The following is a 22,717-nucleotide window of genomic DNA, read 5'->3' as shown; positions in this document are numbered from 1 at the left end:
TCTCCCCCGTAATCGTAAAGCAGGCGCAAACGCTAGCCGACCGGGGAGCAGGAAAGGATGATAGGTGAGAGCGGTGAATAGTCGGATCGGCCGCATCTGGCTGGCATTGAAAGAAATAGAGGAGCCGGCAGAATTTTGGAATGGAATGTGAAGCATTTATCAACCTCTTTGTTACAATATCAGAAACATTGAGGCTGGCATGTCGGTGATCTTGACAAGAATTTGATGAGGTTTGTTGCATTTAAAAGAAGGCTCAAGTCCACCAACTGTTGGAAGATTTTTTTTATTAAGAAGTTTTTTTGTGGAAAAGTTCTCAGCAGTGCAAGATTAAAAAAGAACTTTGATAGTACTGAAGTTTAAAGACCTGTAATTTAGCAATAGATACAAAATTGCAATTCTGCAATGTACCTGTATTGTATACCTGCACTGTATTCATGTGCACTGGGGCCACTGCATATATTCCACTACATAGTGCAAATATTCTGTCTTCGTTATTACAAATTTAAACACTACAACCTCTACATAACTGTTCACTACACAAGAGTTACATCATTCATACTACATCTGTTCTGTGTAAATCACGAATGCCTCGCATTACTAGACAACTATAGTTGAGCCTGTCAAATTTTTGTCGTCCTCACTTTCCGGAAGAATGAACAACAGTACTCCTTGATGAACCTCTTTGATCCAAACTTGGGTATGTGTCCTTTTTCATAATAATCATCATAACATACAGAACATATCACTGCACCCATCACAAGATAGATTGCTAATCGCGTTTATGTCGCCAATCATCTCTAAAGGATGGCTGTGCCACAAAACTATTTCTTTTCTGACACTTTAACTTCCTTTTATCCTACTCTCCACACCAGCTTACTTGCCTCCTCTCCCAATAACGAAGGGTCAGCAGGGCGTACATAAATACGCTGCCAAGGAAAACAGTTGCTGCCTTGACAAAGACAAAGCCCCTTGACAAAATGATGGCTTCAGCGACACTCCTTGTGCCATCACCGTTATTGAAAGAAGGAACCGAACACGTACGGTGGTGAACGTGTCCAGTTTCTACTTCATTTATCCACGTCCGATAGGCACCACGTTTACTGCTCGAATGAACCACCAACAAGCACGAAAAATAGCAACAGTACAAATGAGAAGCGCAAGCTCGGCTATCACTGTGTCAGCTCGTACGCATTGCACAGTTTCTCTTGCAAGTCTTCCAACTCCTACGTTCCTCGCAGGAGCTGCAAAAGGAGGCAGGTAAAAAAGAGTGACCAGCACACTGGCTCTGTACAAATTGTGATCCTTTAATGCGTCACACGGTGAATTCAGCGGCGACTAGGTAATCCTGATTCATGACGCCTTCTTCCGTCTCCCCTTCTTCATCTTGGGGCTCCTCGGTGCCCTCGACCTCGGCAGGTTGTTGCACCATGCTGCCCTCTTCCATGCTCACCTCCTGCATTCAAGTAGACCGAGGCTTTGCTTGGTACAGGTGTCAAGCACAATGGGCGCACGGCATAAAAAGCAAATATGGGGTAAAGAAGCATTGTGAATGTCACCACGAACAAATTGCATACAAAGATTAGCTTGCACTTTAGATGTTTTACATCCCCTCGTACCTGGAGTTCTTGTGCTTTACTTACAGTTGTTTTAATCAACACGAACAAAAATATTAAGCCAAGTTAGAGTGTAGAAATAAGCTTCTATTATAGCAAGTTCGTCATTCGTAGTGAGAATAGAGCCTTTGTACGCGAGAGGACGCTGCCTTGTCAAGCCACCATCCTTCTCTGCTCATCCTCCTGCGCTTTCGCTTGCACCTACAGCATACGGGGTGCAGCTGCAATCTTGTCGCACTTGCACTTTATATGGAACCTCACGGTGAAGATGACAGCAGAAATTTACCTGGAGTGTCCATATAATTGCTGTTGCAATAAAACTGTCATCCACCCAAGCGTAGCACGAAACTACAAAGGAAACCCATATGGGTTTCTCAGAAGTTAAGCTGCACGTTAAGAAAAAGAAAATTTGTCCTGTTTGGATCGTACGCAGAAAAAATGCTTTTTCAGAGTGGTTGCTCTACCATCTCAGCTAGCCAGGCGGCTGGGCAGATTGAAAAGCAAATCAATCAACAGGCCAGAGCAAGGGGACACAGAATGTGACAAATCAGTTCTGTGGAAGTCTTGCCAGCAAGGTGGAGGGAAGCTTACGAAAGGGAAGACTGTCATCCACCCGACTGTATAATGTAGGGTTTGAGGGCTTTCTTTCTGTGAAACCAATATGGGTGTTCCTCGTAGTTTCGTGATACAGTTGGATGAATGACAATAAGCGATATTTCCAGTACTTTGCAGAACTGATCTTCCACATTCTTTACACACCAAAGAATGCCTTGGTTGTGCTACAGGGCATCGCAAGAATAACAGCTGAGAGGCTCTTGAAAGCAGTTTCCAAGACTCGTACAAGAGCGTGCATCATGCAAGAACGTTTCCAGCAAGGCAAACAGTTTCGCACCATCATTGTCTCATCAGCGTTTTCCGGCAAGGACTCGTCTTCCGGCCCGCAGTAGTCATGCTCCAACTGCACCTGGCATGAAGCATTTTCAGCCAGGAGGGCCTGTAGAAAAGAGAGAGTAAAAAAAACATGTTTGGCTAATACGTATTGCTACATCCAAGTTCAAATGTGAATTTCACCTGTGTAAATCCTTCCCTGGTACACGCCTTAAAGGGACACTGAAGGCAAATACTATTATGTCAATGTGGACTATCAAAATACCATTCCAGAAACCACGCAGTGCATGGTTCGTGCCAAGAAAACACTTACTGTTAAATTCTTAGCAAGCAGCCCCTCTCAAGCAAGTCGAGATTACTGGCAAAGTGGGGAGGGGGGGGTTGAAGGGGGCGCTAAGATGGTGACAACAAAATAGAAAAATTAAAGAAAAGTCGCAGTAGGCATAGACTGAAAATTTTACTAAGCCAAAGATTTGTTAGAGCTGTTTATCACTCTCAAAACAATTAAAATATTCCTCCAAGTCGGTCTCAAAAAAATGTTCGCAGCATTCTGCTTGAAACCCACGGTCAAATGTTTAGCACTAACAAGAGTTCCAATACAAGTCAAGCTGAGTTGCAGTGCATGGCTACCGGCGGCGGACAGCGAACCACAGCTTGGCCATGCTCGCATCGCAGCTGACAGCGCCGCAAATATCAGCAACTTTTCTTCTTCGTGTGAAATTATTGTGGGGAGAGGGTAAAGCGGCAATATTGGTAACGAAACATTGCTGCTTGGGAGTGTCGGTGGTTCGTTCTGAAGCGCCATCTGCTACAGATTCAAAAGGAACCGGAAAAAGCCTGGCGAGTGATCAGCGTGAGGCTACGGGGACGCCAGCGTGTAGCCGTGACTACTCCTCTGTCACTGAGTGGCCTTGTTGCTGAGCCGCAGGGAGATGCTCTGTACTGTGTGACAGGTAGACCTTGCCGGTTGCCGGCAAGACCGCTGTCAGCTGGTGGTTCGCGAATTGCAAACGGCGTGTGGCAAGTTGCCATGTTGCTAACAAGGATGCGCCTAAAAAAAAAAAAAGAGGCCATGGAAACTTTTTTCGTGACCTGGATGTGGCAGGCCAGTGTTGCCAGGGTGCGGCGAAAAGTGGAGGAGGGTGGTTGGGGGGTGGAGCACTTTTCCAGAACGGCACGGAAATTTTACATTAGCAGTAAAGCTGAGGGGGGGCTCTTGCACGGGCAGGGGTGCTCGCTCGGAATTTTACGGCAGTTTGATTGAAAATCGGTCTGAAGGTTCCGCATGCCTCAAGCGCAATTCAAATGATCTGCCCATGAGCAAGGAGTTGGGATGCTGCATATGCCATTGCTGCCCTTCACTGCTGTTGGTGAGTAAAATGGCGCCCAACAGCCGGCACTACGTCTTTTTTTTTTAACGTAAAACACAAAATAACAGCCAGAAACTAAGTGAACACATCGACAGCATTCCAATACATCACGTGGACACAGAATTGCCTGGCAATGTGCAAAGGCTGGAGGGGTTTCCTGAACCCAATGCTAGGTAGTTTGAGAACCCCCTCTACAATTAAAGAAAAAGAAAAGAAAAACCATGAAAAAGGCACGCGAGTGAGCAGGGCAGGCCCACCTGTGCCAAGTTTGTGCGTGCGAAGAGGCCACCCTCGTCGTCCAGTTCCTCGTCTCCCGGCACGCACCAGGAGAAGTCGCCTGCTGGCTCCATGCCCAGTGGCGGCTCGTCCTGCAGGTCGTACCAGACGTCGCCTTCGTCAACGCACAGATTGTGGATCATGGCACAGATGGCCACCACCTGCGTTTGGAGGAGGACAACAAGCAGACAGAGACTTAGTTATATAGTACCCGCAACAGCCTGAAGTCGTTCACCGAGAAAAGGAGTTTAACAGCATGGTCACCACCTCATGGTGACAACACTTATGATGATGTGACAATGACGAAGATAGTGGCACGGCAAACATGCCGTTGCTCAGCCTCCTCAAGGCATGTACTCAGAAGAATAACAAATCAGTTCTGTCTTGCTTTCCATTACCACTAGAACAAATATATGGACACTTCAAGGAAATTTTTTCCATCGCTGTGAGGTTCCATATATATTTACATATATGTATGCTATATGCCATGCCATGCTATATGACATGCGATATATGCGGGTTATGTTGCCACACCATTCTATCACTAAAGTTGCTCATACCAGACCTTACATTTTTGACAAGGTTGTTCCTCAGAATTTTGAGAATGGCAGCCCACAAACAAATGTCATGAAACAAAACACCGACAGCACATGCCTTTCATCTTAAATATTCTCAGACTTAAATATTAAAAGTGCAAAACAATAACAGAGCTCAAATCCGAAAACGATGTAATTATATTGCGCAGCTGTGCACTACCTCTGGGATTGGCACAGGAGAGAGGTTTGAAGCATGCCCGATTCGGAAAAGTGGTCGTAATGTCGCTAAGGAAGATGTTTGCTTTAATTAATAAACATAAATAAAATTGTCTGATGGCAGGATTCAAGCAGAGGACCCCTAGCCCAACAACTCATTTTTACTTAGCTTACATTTACTTCAATTCATGCCCCCACTACAGCTACGAGTCTTACGCTTTGTGCAATATTATAACATGCCGCTATTGCATTCATTGCTAGGCCCTTATGGTGAAACCGCGATTTTTCTGGATGGTCGTCTACCTGTCGGCCTAGCCCACGACACGTCCCAAGGGCTGTAAGGCCTTGTTTTGATCCCTATGGCGTGGCGACCCGGACGTCATCCAAACATGCAACACCTTCGGCCAACCGGGTCTGCCACCGAGGGAGAGAAAGGAGCCGCTACAATGGGTTTAATTTTTTTACAGCACTAATTTATGCTTTAAATTTACAGCACTAAATTACGTTAAGAAACAAGAGAAGAAGGGACACAGAGGGGCTCTACTTTGTTAATTATGACCGCATAAAGCTAACAGACAATGAAGCCAAGGAAAGCATTGGGGACATTAGCTGCAGTTTAAATGTAGAAAATAATGAAGAAAAGGGAAATTAAAATGGACGAAACGATAACTTGTCGCCAGTGGGAGCTGAAACCCACAACCTCTGCATAACCTGTGCATTGCACTACCAATTGTGCTACAGTGACAGCTATCAATCTGTACACTAACTTGGGTGTTTATGTTTGCTAAGTCTAGCCCTAGGAGTGTGAGCCAGTGTTAGCCAGAGCCACTCGGAGCCATGGTGGGTGGATTAAGAAACTATGCCGCACCATAGAGCTTCCTACTAAAATTAGCATGGGGAAATCTGGCCCATAGTTGTTCAGCCATCGAGTGGGAATGATGGATTTTCCAACAATTTGCCATGGCTTCGTTGAAAAAGCAAACTACAGGTTCTGTTTTGTTGTTCCTTGTGGTTGAGCTGTGTTGCGTGCCAGACACAAAACACTTTGTAAGAACAGTGCATTGTTTTAAGTTGGCAAATACTTCATTAGTCACGCACAATTTGCATGAATAAGTCTTAATATTGTGCAAGTATGCACACCGCTAGATCTGAACGGCTTTCAGGCAGTGACACTTACCGTAGGTGACTATGGCAGATATTTTTAAAGAATTAATTTTATTTGTAACGTGCTGAAAACAATACAATGCTTGAAATAAGAAGGTAAATGATGCAAATCAATGCTGTACAGCAAACTTGAGATGACAATTACTGTATTTGCATGAATTTCAATGGGAAGTTCTTTTGAATTTCCAGCCTCGGGACCCGCCCTTCATTATATTCAGGGTCATGACATGTATGATCAGAATATGCAGATCTTATTTATCTCTTTTGGAGAGACCAAATGTCCCCCCTTGCATTATATTTGTGGTCGCAAGATCTGATCAGCTCTGATCCAGTGCTACGGCACGGCAGAATGCCTTGGTACCGGCGCGAAGGGGATGAAAGGCGACCTTTGATTGTCAATAACTCTACTTTGGCTGAACGAACTGAAATACTTTTTTGCTGCAAGTGTTTTTGAAATGGTGCATTTTAATATCAAATGCATTTTTTTACTTCTATAAAAAACTAGTTTGGACCCTCTAAATAACTTCTTGCAAGCAAGCCAGCATGTTAGGACGCTTCACACGTTCTGATTTGGGACTCTCGACAGGGTGGAACCACAGCAATTACGTAGCAATCATGTGTGCTCGCAGAGTCCAATTGCCTTGTGCATTTAGAAAAAGTATGGATTGCTTTGGCCAACGAAGGCACACAGAACGTAGTAAATAAATCCACAAGAATGTCTGAAGCCACAAGCACAAAGATCGGACAAGCCCACATACTGACCCCCATTCCCACGGTGGCTGAAATGATGCTACCACCAGAGTTACCTCTAGTAGTTTTGTAGAAAAGACTGTAGCGGGCCCCTTCAACATGCGGTGCCCCCACCCGCCCACTACAGGTCTCTGCGTACCTTTGCTGTCCGCTGCCTGACCGTCTGCAGGCGCCTCTCGAACACCAGCCTCCATCGGCCTGTTATCTGGGTCAGTGCGTCGTGCAACACCGTCAGTGCTCGGTTGCAGATGGCGTTGAAGCTGGCTTCGGCTTCGTCTTGGAGTGGCTTGCGGAAGGGCGGCAGCACCGTCAAGGGTTCCATAAGGCACGGGTAGCCTTCTCCCGCAATTAGAAAGTATCCCTGAATGGCACATGAGAGAAACCCAAAATGCTTTGAAACTTCGCATAATTTGATACAGTTAGACCTCAATATAACGAACTTCAGTATAACAAAATGATCCATACAGCAAAGTATTTAACTTTATATATATTCTTGTTCACAGAAAACCATGTATTTAGAAACCTATACATATAACAAAATTCCACGGATGCAGGTGGTCAAATGGTTGAAATACAAGCGGCTGCTTGCGGATGAACCTCTCAAATGGCACCTGGGCTGACCGTTGAAGTGGAGCAGCACCACATTCCGCATAAAGTACAAGTGCAATAACATCCTATTGCGTCCTGCACGCTGTATGCTTTGGTTGTGAGTGGAAGTATGTGAGCATGAACTGAAAAGAACGGTGGTTTGATGAGTCTTTGAGGCTAGTTGAGTGTTTTCTCACACAAGAAGGGCAAGGGAGCAGGTCGACTTGCATATCTTTTCCTAGCGTGGTCATGGCTGTCAGTGCAGCTCACAGCATGTGCAGCCTGCGAGCCCACTGCCAATTTTACAGACTTTGTTATATCGAGGTTTAACTGTATTTCCTTTGGGATCCATGGCATCAACTACCATACAAGATTTCAAGCTGTGCAGCTGCTACCATGGTTGCACAAGAGCATTTTGAAAAACTCCTCAGGTAACATGGCTAATAACAAAGCCATGTACTGTACAGCCAAGCCCTGCTACAAGAAAATTCACAGGACTTTTTTCGGAAGCCTGATATTTACGACTTGCTCAATTATGTAAAGTTCCCCATGGCACCCATATTTTTGAACGATCCAGCCCCCAAAAATGCAAGCTTGTTTTGGAAACAAATGAGCAGTAAGCATAAATCCTTTGTGTGTTTTAGGAATAAAAACACAGGTCGCTGCATTTGACATGCAATCAAGCAAGTGATAACAGAGCGCTAACGCAAGCAGGAACTGAGCCCCTAGGCATTGCATAAATGTTAACAGTTATTATCGTTAACACATAGAGTGGAATCTCAATGATACGATCTGGGGAAAAAAAATTTAGATACAACATACTAACCTGGAAAATGCACAATCTAAAGTCAACAAGAAAATTGGCCGACTTAACTGTAGTTGACATCTATGTAATGCAAAGTGTTGAGCAAATCGTTGCATCACGAGACGCCAACATGTGTTGTCATTTTTGTGGCTTCGGAAACCTTACGTTTGAGCTTCTAGAATTCAGCTGAATCAGTAGCCTCTTCGGGCGGGGCATTTTGGTGGGAAGTTTTGAAGTGCCTACTCGGCAAGAATTGTCACACGAGCTGCCGATGTGTCCAAAGCAGGTTAGGCCTGAGCGGCCCGGGAGGCGCTTTGTCATTTTCCTATAGCATAGTGTTTAAGATGGGGATGGTTTGCGGCATGAGACACAGACGCATGCTGTTCTGATGGGGCAAAGCAGCTCGGGAGGCGTATTATTGTTTTTCTATTGCACAGTGCTTTAAAGCGCTGATGGGAAATATAAAGGAAGTCAAGCTGGTGGGCCATGCCAGAGCAAAACATGCCGCTCACTTTGCAACGCCTGCTGCACCGGCCGGCGACGTGTTTGGACTATCCCCTATTAAAAGCATGCAGTACGCTTCCAATAGAACTAGGTTACAAGTGCTGTGAAACAGATCTCTGCAGATGAATATCATAATAGGGTTGGCAGCAGTATCTGTGAATGTAATGTATGAGGACCCGCGAGCAGATCTGTTGGTACCATGGAAGGGGAAACTGAGTGTGTGCCGAAATTTTCACGGGACACGGGCAGGTGAATACTGCGGGGAAGCTGCTGCGGCGAGCACCTTGTGGGCCTTGTGCCTTTCTTTGTTCACATGGTGTCTAGTAGCTGGAGAATGTATCATACAATCAAACTTTGGCGATTTACTAAGTGTTGGTGCCCAAAAATCATGTTTTTTGAGAAAGCATTAACCGGTAAAAAAGAAGCATAACTGTATTGGGTGATGTTTTCTGCTCTCACTCAAGAACGTTGGCACCGGGAAATCAAAAGAAACAGGATGCTATCCATGAGGTTCTACTGCACTCCATGACACCATAGCTAGCCTATTTAGGTTGGCACAAACAATAAAGGTTACTTTTGACTGATCATACATCTGGTTGTTCGTCTCTTCTTAGTGTAACTCGGCACTCCAGTTTTACGGCAGATGCCTGAGCTTTTGCTATTGGCTGCTTTGTCCAGATTCATCAAGGCTCGTTTCTCTTTCCAGGTGTTGGAACTTCTCTAGTTATTGTGGATGCCATAACCTGACAAGCATGAAGTGTCCTCAGCTGCGCTCTGCTCCACTTCATACAGTGAAACATTGTTGCTACAAACACCACATTAACAAACTTTTCAGATTAAGGAACTTTTCAGAAATCTATCTACCTTAAACTATCAACGAGGTTCTACTACACTCCATGCCGTTATAGCTAGCCTATGTAATTTGCCACAAATGATAAATGTAACTTTTACTTTATTTTATGTGCAAAAAGTAATCTAGTTCGCTGAGAAAAAGTCAGTATGCTTCATTCGCTTCCAGTGTCCAGCCAGGAAATTCATTACGCTCATCTCTATTTTGTTGAGGTTGTCCATGTGTGAAAGATCAGTCCCTCGCGAGAACAAAGCCCCGGAGGGAGTGAATCACACGCAGGGCCTCCTCTGAGGACAACGTTGAGGCAGCCTGCGCTACTGCGTCATCACCGTCGCTATCCGATGCAAGCACTTCGCGAAGATCGCCTCATCGGTTAGGAGCACTCCATTTACAAATCTATAGCAGTCCGCTTTCTTCTTCGATAGCGGTGCACTTTATTTGCTTGATCATGCACTGCTGACGATCAGTGGGTGGATCAGTCGTCTTCCATTTTGGTGGCGAGTCAAATGAGGCTGAGGAACCACATGACCAGGAATGACTTCGACGGACCCAACAAAGACGAGCACGAGTGACTTGGTTGGCAGAACTGTGCAGAATGAGGGGCGCTCCATTCATGTTCCGGAATGTGTGGAAGGACGACAGGAGAGAGGTGCACAAGGCTGGCAACGTAGTGAAAGCTAGAAAAGAAACGCGTGGCAGCTCTTGGCCGTTTTTTTTACTTTTTGCAGTTGCCCCTGGCTTTCTTTCACTCAACTGCTCTTTCGCTATGCATCGCACGCGCTGGCTTGGCACTTGGCAGTCTGCCAGCCTCGCCGGATCGGAGGAAAAGCGATGGAGTGCCCGCGCGTCGTTCAATATTGAGGGTGAGCTCCACCACTTGAAAAGCTGGCGGCACCGTTGGCGTGATGTGGTATGAGGAACCACGTAGACACAGCTGCTTCAAAAGTGGCGAAGTGAGCTGAAAACGAAAGTTTAAAGTCCCACCTGCACTGCGGTTCTGATTAAGTGCAGAGGTTTCTGCGCTTCAGGTGTCTGCTTAACAACACTCGAAAGCACTATAATAGGTAGTGGCTGCCTTTCAAGGCCCCCAACACTGTAGGCTGCTGCTCGGTACTGCAACGCTGGACGTACGGAACGAAACCCGGTGTCAGCCTTCGCATGTACCCACAGGTCAAGAAGCTGCGCAAAGTTTGGATTGCGAAGCTTATAACCGGCAAACAGCCATCGGCTACAACTCGAGTGTGTAGCAAGCACTTCCGCGAGGAAGATTTCTGCTACGACGTCGGGGCTGTGATGTTTGCGGTGAGTAGCAGAAAGTGTGCACTGAGATGCTCGCGCGTGCGCGCCGCTACGCTAATGTCATGAAGCATTTGTCTACGAACCTGTTGATGCTAGATACTGGCAAGTTCACTGGAATGGAAAGGGAACGGTAAGAAGCACATTAAAAAAAAGGCATGGCATATGCTCATGTTTGTGTTAGCACCAAACAATGGATGTATACTGGATTAAGAAAAAGAAAGTAGCGGGAAATTGCACACTGAGAACATAAAGTTTCCTACATTGTACTAGAGGTAACTGTGGCACTGCAGTCATTGACCCACCATGGGAATGATGGGAAGTACATGGATTTGCCTGATCTTTGTGCTTGTGGATTCAAATGTTCTTGCGGATTTTTATATTACCCATTGTATGCCTTCATTGTCGTAAACTTCAGAGCAATCTATAGTCTTTGAAGTGCAGAAGACGCTGCGAACATGCATAATCACTACTAATTGCAACGATTGAGCTTGTCGAGGTTACCAAATCGAAAGGCACGAAGCGTCTCAAGGCACTGGCATGCCTGTGATAAATTCATAAGGGCGTTTCACATCGCTTGTCGGTGTATGCGTCCGTGGTGTAATGGTTTCAATACCAGGCATCTGTGCTAGAGGTCCTGTGTTTGAATCATGCCGTCAAACAATTTTAATAATGTTTACTGCAGCGACGTTTTGGTGACGACTTGTGAACTGATGGGTGGGCTGGTTAAATTTAAGGCTTTCAATGACAACCTTTCGGAATAACGAACAATTTACTGCGGTCCACTGACGTTCGTTATATTGAGATTTCACTGTAGATGGCAGGCAATGCTATGAAGGCTAGAGCTACAGCTCATACCTTTCGCATTCACGACCAAAAGATAGTACATCACGTATGATGCAATTATCACACGGAAGGTGTCGTAGATCTGAACTTATTCATCACCAAACGAGTGATGTGGCATGCTCATGCAACCTATAGCCACAGCGCAAGCGACCAAGATATACTGCATTGTGTGCTGAAGGGCTCAAAAATGATTTGCGATTTTACGTAACCTTATGTCCACATGCTGTAGTTGCAATACACAAAGTAGTTATTCCATGGAAAGTATGGCAGGTCAAAAACAACTGCGCTGCTAACTGTGCAGAGTGAGAAGGCTATGATTGCACTACTTCCACAGCTTCCATGGCGCTGCCTGTGTATGAATTAGAATATACTAGTGGGTTTGCGCTGGCGTAGTGAACAGCGCTGATGTTGAGAACAGCGCATCTGTCCAGTTCTAATCACTTGTGCCATCCCCTATGCTGTTTGCCACGTTTAGCATAATGCGCTTTTGGGATCGTGTCAAGCCGCACACATATGCACTTGGTGTGCACTGCCGTCTGCACATATCAGCCACTCACCTGCGGCGGGTAGCTGGCTTTCTCATAAAGTGGACTGGCCCGGAAGACGTCCGCTGGCTCCATGCTTGCAGGGTATCCCACGGAGAAGTCGAGGAAGTGGCCACGGGAATCACACAGGGCCTGGGACAAGGGGCTGGTCAGACAACAATGGACGGTGCTCTCTCTAAATCAGCTCGCGGACAACAGTGGCAGAAGAGCATGCCGGGCAGGCTGAAATTGTAGAGTTTTAGCGCGGCGTTACCACCTTACTTTTAGCAATACCGGCTGCTATGGCGGTGCATGCGTGGAGTTTACAGAGTTATGGCAGATGGAACTGAGGCGTGAAAGTGTGTCGATTTCCACTTACCAGATGGGACCACTGCATTGTTCAATGTTGAATGATGTGGTGCCATTTGTTAGGTGGAAATCAACATACTTTCCTGCCTTGCTGCCACCTCCCTAGGTTGAAACAAACATGCAGTCTCAATATTAATGACAAAATATCCGTTTTAGTTTGGCCTTGGCATGAGGTAAGACTAAGCAATGGCCAATTTTGCCACATATTTCTTGCTGTCACGAGTGAGATCAAGTAATCCGAGCGCATTAGGATCGAAGCTAAAAGCCTGGGCACTGCCATGTAGTTAAACAACCACGGTAACTGGTCGGAGCCATCCTGGCAAATTGTGCATGCGCAGTCACGGCAGCCTTTAACGGTAAGACAGTGATGCTATGCTAAAGCACTCTGTTGTTGCACAGTTTAATGGATGTATTACAAATTCTGGTTCAATAAAGTCTTCATACTCCCCTGTCTGTGTTGCATAGAGCTTAATGCATCAAAATTAGCACTCACAACAAAGTCTACAAGGGGAAAATTTTCGCCTCATAGATATTATTACGCTATCATGGAGCGATGCTCAAGAGACGAGCCGCCGCGAGAACGACGAAGAAGTTGCTCGGTGCCCTTGGCATGAGCGAGTGTCAGCCTGGCTGCCTGGCTCCAGTGTAAATAGCATGTAAATAGCATCTTTCGTCTGTGTCTTTCCACACATAAAATATTGTTACGTGCGGAAAGACACACGTAACGATATTTTCATGGAGCAAGGCTAAAACACAGCCACCTCCATATGGGGGGAAAAAACAAACAAAAAAACTTCAAAGTGACTTTTACGACTCCTAATGCCATGGAAACAATGATGACAAAATAAAACATTTCAAGGAAAAAACACGCTTAACCCCACAAAGCTTTTGGTACTTATCACTTTTCATACCTACAAATTCAGATTTACATGTGGGAAACGTAAATGCTTCACTGACCATTGGCTTCATTTGGTTGTTACTGCGTTAGACAGACAAGAGATGGAACCTGAAGTGCTTTTTTATAGCAGTGGTGCTGTCTGTTTCATCTTCCAAAATGGCTTTCATCTCTATAGGCTGGACTTTCTAAATAGGACATGCTCAACTGTTTCTATAGCACCACGGTTGTCGCAACAAGAATTCGTAGAGTGTTGAAGGCAGCACAAATAAATGTTGGTAAATGCAGCGTTAAGGTTAACACGATGATACAGGGTTTCTATACTCCATTGTATACGTAGCAAGCAACACTATGAACACTAGGAAGACTTCTCTCACAACCTGCATTTGCGGCTAAATAAAGATAGCTTGTCACAGATGAAAGAAAGGTATAATAATGCATCAGGTAATTTGATGTAACATTAAGCCTTAAGTGTTTATGTCGCAAGATATTATATAATATTACATTGTGAGTAGTCTTAGATCTGAATCTTTTTGCCACCAAACTAGCGAAGTGGCGCATTTGTGTGACAAGCGGCCACAGCGCATGGCTTGTGGCCAAACCATAGCACGTCACATAGGAAGTACGATGGTTCAAAGGTAATACATACACAATTTGACATAGCCTCACGCGTAAACGCAATGTGACATAACCTCACGTGCAAAAGTTGTAACACATGAAGTAGCTATCTCATAGGAAGCACTGCATATCAAAAACAACTGCAATGAAGTTGTGACTTTTGCAGTGCGTAAACATAGAACATTGCATTAGATTACATGTTGCATCGTATGAAAGCAAACAAACTTGTAAGCATCACCGGTAGTTGTAGAGCCCTTACTTAACCATTTCACTTAAGGTTCGCTACACATAGATTCTGACATGTGTGTTGGATCAGCGTAACTCTCTTTTTTTGAGCTTGTACTTCTTGCATGCCAGTTTCTCTGTTTTTGCTTCTCAGTTGTGGAATTTTCGCTCACCTGCACAAGAACGGAGGTCTCGCCAGACGCCGTCGTGATGCAGCAAGTGTCAACCACTCCCGCGGCGGCGCCAAAGCTTTCACTGGAGCACAGCTCTGAGAAACCTTCGGCCACAGCGCGCAACTTCGCCTCGGTCTGGGGTGGCTGGATCAGCATGCTGAGTTGGCCGGCGAAGTTGTTCACGTAACGGTACACCACGCCATGAATAGTCGAGCGTGGTATGCCAAAAGTGTCTGCGTGGAACCAGGACCGCGTTGTTGAATGCACAACCACCGAACAAATGGCAACAGTTCAACATTCATAACACCAAGTATAGGAGATTACTCAACATTACTTGAAGTTATGAGGAACATTTACCTAGGCAACTCCTATATAAATAAACATAAACGAGGAAGTCACTTTGCTTGACACCCCCTTGACCAATTATAATGAAGATGTCCACATTGAAAAAAAAAAAAAAAGCTACATCCTCTAATGCTAGGAGAAATTCTTTTATTTAAGCCACCAGTTCCCTGTTTACAGATACTGCCAAAGATCTAAAATTTAATAATAAATTAAGCATTGAGTTCATAACTTCATTACTCATCTACAAAAGATCACATCACAATTCTGCAAACTCCGCAGATTGGGACACCTTAAGCAGACAAAGTTGATTTGTTATACACTCTGAATTATACCGACTTGTGAACATTACCTTTGCAAAATCACATAAACACTATAGCAAATTAACATAAGCTGCATACTTATACATAATACAGTCAAACCTCATTTAAAAAAAACTGGATATAATGAAATAATGGATATAACGAAGTGAAATTTCCCTCGAAGTGCCTATAGAGATTCATAGTGTGGTACATGAAATAATGCATATATCAAAGTAATACATGTAATGGAGTAATTCTGGCTCACCCTTTAACTTCGTTATAATGAGGTCTTAATATATTTGTCTGCCTTTTATAATGGAACAGACACAGTATTTGAAGCCATTGTATAGCTTTCTGCAAGCACCCTCAAGAACGTTACACCCTTTAAACAGTAAACACAATGACAATTTCACTGATCCTGCGTAAATTTCTTTTGCTTAATTAAAGTTTTGGGGTGCATTGTTGAGCACATAGCACTCCTGGCAGAAAAGTACAAGGTGTGTCATGTTGGAAAACTACTGCTACACCTTTCATGCGTTAGGTGTTTTTCCGAAGAGCAACACAGCTATTTTTTGTCTAAGTAACAAATTAACAGGATTTAAATTAAAATACTATTTATTAGCTATATGCAAATGACTATTTAGGAGTTCTTTAAATATAAAAATTCCACAAATATTAATAATACTAATTAGAATACTTATTGTTCCTCAGGCAAAACAACCTCTACATCGCTGTCATTGTTGCTTAGAGACACCTCATAATCAACATTGAAGTCTCCTGAATCACAGCTCAGAAGTTCTAGAATTTCTACATCATCTAGCATTCTTGAATTCTTGAACCAGGAGTATGTAGTGGAAGCCAGGAGGGTGTACTCAGGCATAGAGCTTAAAGGAGTATTGACGTGATATTTCCAACTTCTCATTGTTTGCATTAAATAAAGGTCCGGAACCTCTGAAGCCTAGAGGAAATACTCGCAAGTCTCAGAGTACCCTAAATAAGTGTGATATTAATATATTTTTAACAGCCAGTTCCAGTTTCATTTCTATAGTGTTGTGACATCACGAAGGAAAAGGTTGTTGCGTGGGAGCACGACATTGCGACGGTGAGGACAAATGCGGCAACACAGCAGATGACCGAGCGAGCAAGAGTCGAAACCTTGCAATGCCTTGCTCCCACGTGACCACCTTCTGCGACACATCACAACTGTAGAGACGGAACCGAAACTGGCTGCAGAAAAACTATTATATGAAACTACTTGGGGCATTCTGAGGCTTGTCAGTGTTTTTTCTGGGGTTTAGAGGTATAGGACATACATTTAGTGCAAAATAAGTAAATAAATGGAACAGTCGAAAGTATTCTGCCAGTATTAACTTAGGTGGGGTTCTAAAGCCTAGAAAGAATACTGGCACACCATCAGAGAGCCATAAATTATTTACTACACATAATGCTTCTTTATAAAAACTGGTTTAGGCTTTGGTACACTGGTGGTGGATGTGTCGTGATGTCATGACATGGCTCAGTCTGTGCTTGCGATCACTGCAACTGCTACATGCAAGTGCAGCCAGAAGACATGCGTGCTGCACTTTGGCTGTAACTTTATGAGTGATGTCATCATACCTAGTTCTGTTGCTATGCGAAGTCGGCGAATTTTGCTCTGTGTTGTGGTGCTACGATAACGACAAAGACACCAGGGAGGCGTTTCTAGAGGAGCTTTAGCATCATATTAAATTATCTTGTACGTGTTTTCCAATCTTTGTGTTCGGCGAGTGTCATCCTTTTACAAGCGAGTCGCGTGTGGTAGCGAGTTTATACAACTTCAAGATGATATGTCTGTATTCCTTTAACCGTTTAACTCCCAAGATGTGCGGTGTAAAACAACAAAAAATATTCCATATTTTTTCTTTTTTTACTTCTCATTGAGTTTGCACATAGTGTGCTAGTTAAACAAACCAATCCTCCGCCACTTATGCAAGAGCGTTTTTCAAGCAGCAACCGGCGTGCTTTTTTCTCTAAGCATGAGTGGTGCGAAGTGAAGAAGCTGACAACAGGTGATGATGTGCACATACAGATGAGGAAGATGAAGCGCATTAAGTGCTCACAATAAGTGCTATTCCTTGTACACATTGAAGGCATTGAATAAGAAACTGTGTTTCTTGTAGAAAGTTTCTTGCGCAGTACTCAAGCGTCTTGCATAATATTATCTCAAGGCACAACAGCAAAACAAACGCACAATATGTACAAAGCAATATGCACAAATGCCCAAACTTGGTAGTAGGCATTGGGACAAGCAGGCATGCGACTTGCTCGAGGGGACTGAAGCAATGGAAACTGCGGTGCAGACGAGTGCGACTCGTCATACTTGTCCACATCACATACTGATAGGGTGAGCGCAGCTCCGGTTATGACGGGTGGTTAAGCAAAGGCAGCGACTGACTGGCAATGGCGCGGTACGACGTCCCCATGGCGAGCCAGTGAAGGAAGATGAGCAGCTCGAGCTCGCGTGCCCAGCCCGACACCCTGGGCCGCGTAAAGATGGATGAGATGCGCCGGAAGGTGCTGCGGCTGATCCGGAAGTGGCGCTCGAAGGCCAGCGTCTCGTCGTGCAGGTAGTCGAGCAGCAGGGTGCGCACCGCGGGGCAGCAGTTGACAGGAACACGAGGAAGCGTGGTCGGTCTCTCCTGCGCAACACAAATGCGTCTGGATAAGCGGAGGGCAGATTTACAAAACTTGCGATGTGCCTGACTGTTTATGTAAGGGTTGTTCTGCTGTCAACGAGAAGGTGGCAAAAGTAACCAGGAAATGAGAAACAGTTCTGACGATCGGGTTTCTGGCATGTGCCGAAGCCTATTCGCTGTGACTCAGTGCACGCACATGTAATAAAAATGTATTGTCTGTTGGCCTCCTTTTCTGGAGGACAGGTGGCGGTTTCACAAATGTTGCATTTCCTAAAGTGTGCCAAATTCTCCCATGCTCAATTGATGCTGTAACTTTAATAAAATGCTGTACGGGGCGGGTTGGAATTAGGAATTTATGCTAGCTAACCAGCATGCACAAAAGCTGCACTCTTTTTGCATTTTTTGTTTGTCCTTGCGCGAATGTGAATTTCTGTGCTGCTTAGCTAATAAACCTGTTAAGACGGGATACCTGGTTAAACAAGTTATGATGCATGATGCAAGTTATGACGCTTTTAGTAACAGAAGCTAGGTTGATGCAATATGCCTAGATTTTTCAAAAGCCTTTGACAAGGTTCCGCACCCTGAATTAATACAAAAATGAGTGTACCTTGGCATAAACCATAACATTGTACAATGGAGGAGCGTATACCTTACTGGACGAACACAATGTGTGGAAGTAAATGGTTACAAATCTGATCAATTACAATTTACTTCAGGAGTCCCGCAAGGCTCTGTCACAGGCCCAATACTATTTCTGATCTATATAAATGATATTACGTGTAACAATGATCAACACAACGGTACAACCTTTTGCATATGACTGCTTAATTTATAAAGTTATAAACAATGCATATGACCAGAAAGCACTTAATGACACTGTTGCAGTCATCAGTGATTGGTACGCTACTTTGAAAATGGAAATAAATAAATCCAAAACTGTTGCTCTACGTGTGACAAATAAGAGTAAAGACATGTTCATTTACAATTATACAGTAGGCTCTACACCTCTTTCTACAGTTGATGCAATAAAATAGAAGTAACTATATCAAGCAAATTAAAACGGAAGATACATATTGAAAACACTTGTTCAGCAGTAGAAAAAATGTTGCTCTACCTACGACTGAAATTGAAGCTTGCTACCACCCCGGTGAAACTAACAGCGTACCTAACGTATTACGGCCAACTTTGGAATATGCAAACATTACATGGGATCCTTCCGAAATTAGGCTCATCAAAATGCTAGAGAGAGTACAGAAGAGGGACGCTAGGTTCATTCTTTCAATATACTCCTCAAGAGATTCAGTAACAGAAATGTTACGTCTATTAGAACTTCCCACTTTAGCAGAACGTCGACAACAGGCTAGGCTAAAATTCTTTTACTTATTGTCAAAAGATAAGCTAAACATAGATATAACACAATACTTAACATAGCACCGAGGAAGAATTCTCAGAGGAATAATTAAACATACGCATGAAGTACCTCAACAGCGTATCAATGTATATGCAAATTTATTTTTTCCCCAAAACAGCTCGACAATGGAATTCATTGCCATGATCTCTGTTCCAAAGTAGGTCATCAGAAAATTTTCCGAAAGGGCTCAAGAAATTCTTTTCGTAGTCTGGTTTACAATGCCGATATAATTTTTCCATGTTCATGTTGTGTTAAGCAAAAAAAAATTGATGTATAATTGCTTTGCAAAGCTGATATTATTTTTTCATGTTCACATTGTGCTAACTAAAAAATGTTGAGGTACTAAATGCTTTACAAAGCCGATATTATTTTTCCATGTTCATGTTGTGTTAACTGAAATTTGATTGCGTTACTGCAGCGATTGCGTAAAATTGACGTACTAATTGCACCGATGCACCACTGCATTACTAAGCCATACTTTTAAATAAAAGTTGAATTACGTACTTTATGTAATGCTGTACGGGTGATTTGCATTAATATTTTTACTGTAACCCACCCCTGTAACGGCCTGAGGGCCAACAGTATGCTGAAATAAAGTAACAAGCGTTACACGACAGGAAAAAGAATAGGCGGACCGGACAAACGCTAGACTGCAACTGTCTTTTCGTAGTCCGACGGTCGTAGCGTTAATTTCTAGCCCTGTCTGGACCTGAAGCGCAGGTAACTCTGCTCCTGGAGACGTATTCGCGGATGGTCACTTTCGGAGATATTACTTTCAGTGCGCGTTGGTAGAGCAAGACCGCTTGAGCTGATTGGCTGGTTGAGCAAAACCGCTCGCGTCACGCGAAAGTGATCGCCCGAGAATACGTCCCGTGGACTGCTTTTTTGCACGCTCTGCATTACGTGCTTGACGACGAAAGTACGGCAAATTTCCAGTTTCAAATCACTGCGTACACAACCACAGCTTCCACCATAAAACGTCGACGCTAACTGGACACCTTCCAGCGGATCAGGTAAGAAATGCCCGATCGCGAAAACGTAAACCGTTATGCGGAGGAGATTGAGAAAGTTTGTCACCCTTTTCTTTTGCCGAATCGCAGCCAGAATGTGGAGCAACTTCCGCTGCCGCTGCACCGCCTGCAGGAGAGTGTTCACTTTGCTCAAGTAGTCGTTCACCACGATGCTAAGCACGGCGACGACGGCTTTGAGCTTTTGCGGTTCGATCGCGGCAGCCGGCATCTCGGCGGTCGGCATCGTCGTCGCGTCTTGTGGCCCGCCGAACGACGTACGCGCGTTGTCGTCCGTCAGCAACGATCGCACAGTGCTTCGCCGTGACAGATGCAGTCGACAATCTTCACGGGACGCTGGCGGCAACGTATAACCGCGAAAACGCACGAGGCACACACGCGAACGTAAACGCCACTGCTTTTGCGAAGGCCGCCATGTAAACAATGCTGATGCCAATGGCGATGGTGGTAACATTGATAATGATAACGATTATTTGTGTCAGCGCAATTCGTTTTCTCAACTTCTTTTTTTAAATAAGTTTTATCAGGGTCCATAAATACTTTTCATCTGGTCATATCCGCGTAGGGAACGCACCACGACGCTAGAGCAACTAAAGAAGGTAGACTGGAGCAGACGCCCAACGGACGCCACAGGCGTTCGCTAATACGCAAGGGTCAACTGCCTGTTTCGGCGTCTGAATATTGCCGATACAACGTGCAAATCGTCGCCCTGTTTCTGTATAGTGTTCAGTAACTTAAACGCGAACAATTTCGTAACTACAACGCCTTGTTTCATTTCCTGGTTCAACTGCATTCTCAATGGCGGCTTATTTATAATTCAAATTGTACACTTCAACTACTCCATCGTTAGAAACCAACTACACAGGAAGTTCACGTCGCACTTTTATGTCATTTCTCGTTAAAAAAATGCGTTTCAAAGACACAATGCTAACCAACTGATTACCTAACCAAACAAATATGTAATCACTAAACTAACAAAACTAACCAACTCATTAACTAACCAAACGAATAGGCAATTACTAAACAAATTATCGAATAATGACTGACTAACCAAACTTACTAATCTGACAACTACATATATACATTAACTAAACTAAAAAATAAGTAACGTAACAAACTGCAGTGACAAAGCCAACTTAACCAATAAGCTAAAAACATATTAATAACTAATGCACCAACTAAACTAACTGAATAAATAAGGTGACTAACAAAACGAAATAACTAATCAAACTAACAAAGCTAACTGACTGATTAAGCAAATTATATACATAACAAAATGATTCACTCCTACCTAACCATAATATCTAACCAAATATAAGTAACTTACTAAGTAATCAACTAATAACTAACACACCGAACTAGCGAACCAAATCACTGACTTACAACTAGCTAACTGTACAAAGTGCAGAGACAACCGAACGAAACAGTATGTGCAAGGAAGGCTACTACAGGGGGAGGGGGGTGACGTCAATCATAAAACGGTACCGTGTATAATTCGAACACAAACGCATCGTACATTAAAATATTTTCCCAAAAGTTCCCTTTGCATGTTCACTCTACAAACATACTGAAATAAATGTGGGCGAGGCTTCTTTCCCCGTGAAAGATTTGCATGATCGCGCAGCCCGGCCATCTGGCGCGGCAGATTGTCCACCGATGATGATGATGATGATCTATTGGCATCCCCTTTGAAACGGGGCGGGGACAAATCGTCACCTAGCATGCTCGAGTTACTCAGGTATGCTATCAATGCTTTTTCATTCTAGCATTCTTGTACACATCTCTGTTTTCCTTCTCTGGTAATCTTTACCATCTTTACCTTCTTCTTACTCTCGGGCGTCTGGTGCCACCCTTTGTCCCTATATGAAAGTTTCAGGGGAGTTTCATGACCAGATGAAAAATATCGAAGGAGCGTGGTTTTATCGTCATTCTCATCCCTCTTTGAGGTTTACTTGGACGTAACTGGGACGGCTACAAAGGGCGGGAACAGTGGGCCCCTTTCCTTGATGCAGGGAAGGCATATGTATGGCGCTGCTGGACAGCCTGTGATATAAGTTGAAAGACAAGGGTCCACCTGTGGAAGTGGGTAGAGCTGTTCCGCGTTCTGCACAAAGGGACCTGCCTTTTGGAAGCCGATCTGGAAAGGCGCGCAGGTCCAGGTATATAACGCACCACCTCCCGCTCGAACTTTGCAAACATATGCATAGGTGCCGACTACGGGGGAGGGGGCTTAGCCCCCCTCCCCCCGGGCGATGCCGAAGCCCCTTCCCTCCCCGCAAACACACCTAACGTGCCGTTACCAGAGCTTTGTGATGATGATGATGATGATGATGATGATGATGTGTGGTGTTTTATGGCGCAAGGGCCAGGTCTGGCCAAAGAGCGCCATGACAAGTGGTAATGTTGACGATGTATTATGGGTGGCGTGCACAATGAATTCCTCATGGTAGATG

The 22,717-nt window shown here is 44.3% G+C and overlaps 1 protein-coding gene across 1 annotated transcript; it reads right to left on the bottom strand.

Moving 5' to 3' along the window:
* Nucleotides 1-1,284: 1,284 nt before the first annotated feature.
* LOC140219783 (uncharacterized) lies at nt 1,285-20,697 on the bottom strand. The gene is made up of 8 exons (XM_072289628.1): nt 20,314-20,697; nt 17,585-17,828; nt 14,507-14,739; nt 12,260-12,379; nt 6,953-7,174; nt 4,129-4,308; nt 2,506-2,607; nt 1,285-1,453 (listed from the first exon to the last, which is right to left on the bottom strand). The coding sequence occupies exons 1-8, from the start codon at nt 20,488-20,490 to the stop codon at nt 1,313-1,315; spliced, it is 1,419 nt and encodes a 472-aa protein (XP_072145729.1). The 5' UTR covers nt 20,491-20,697; the 3' UTR covers nt 1,285-1,312.
* Nucleotides 20,698-22,717: the final 2,020 nt, after the last annotated feature.

This window comes from Dermacentor andersoni, chromosome 8 (assembly GCF_023375885.2).
Source record: "Dermacentor andersoni chromosome 8, qqDerAnde1_hic_scaffold, whole genome shotgun sequence".
In the NCBI taxonomy this organism is placed as follows: Eukaryota; Metazoa; Arthropoda; class Arachnida; order Ixodida; family Ixodidae; genus Dermacentor; species Dermacentor andersoni.
Note: the sequence above shows the minus strand (reverse complement) of the source record. Positions and strands in the feature narration are given on the sequence as shown.

Excerpts from the sequence above, each read along its gene's own strand:
- LOC140219783 (XM_072289628.1), bottom strand. The coding sequence starts at position 20,490 with ATGCCGACCGCCGAGATGCCGGCTGCCGCGATCGAACCGCAAAAGCTC. Across the intron at positions 17,829-20,313 it reads CGATTCGGCAAAAGAAAAGG|GAGAGACCGACCACGCTTCC; the intron begins GTGACAAACTTT and ends TGTGTTGCGCAG. Across the intron at positions 12,380-14,506 it reads AGACCTCCGTTCTTGTGCAG|GCCCTGTGTGATTCCCGTGG; the intron begins GTGAGCGAAAAT and ends CCCTTGTCCCAG.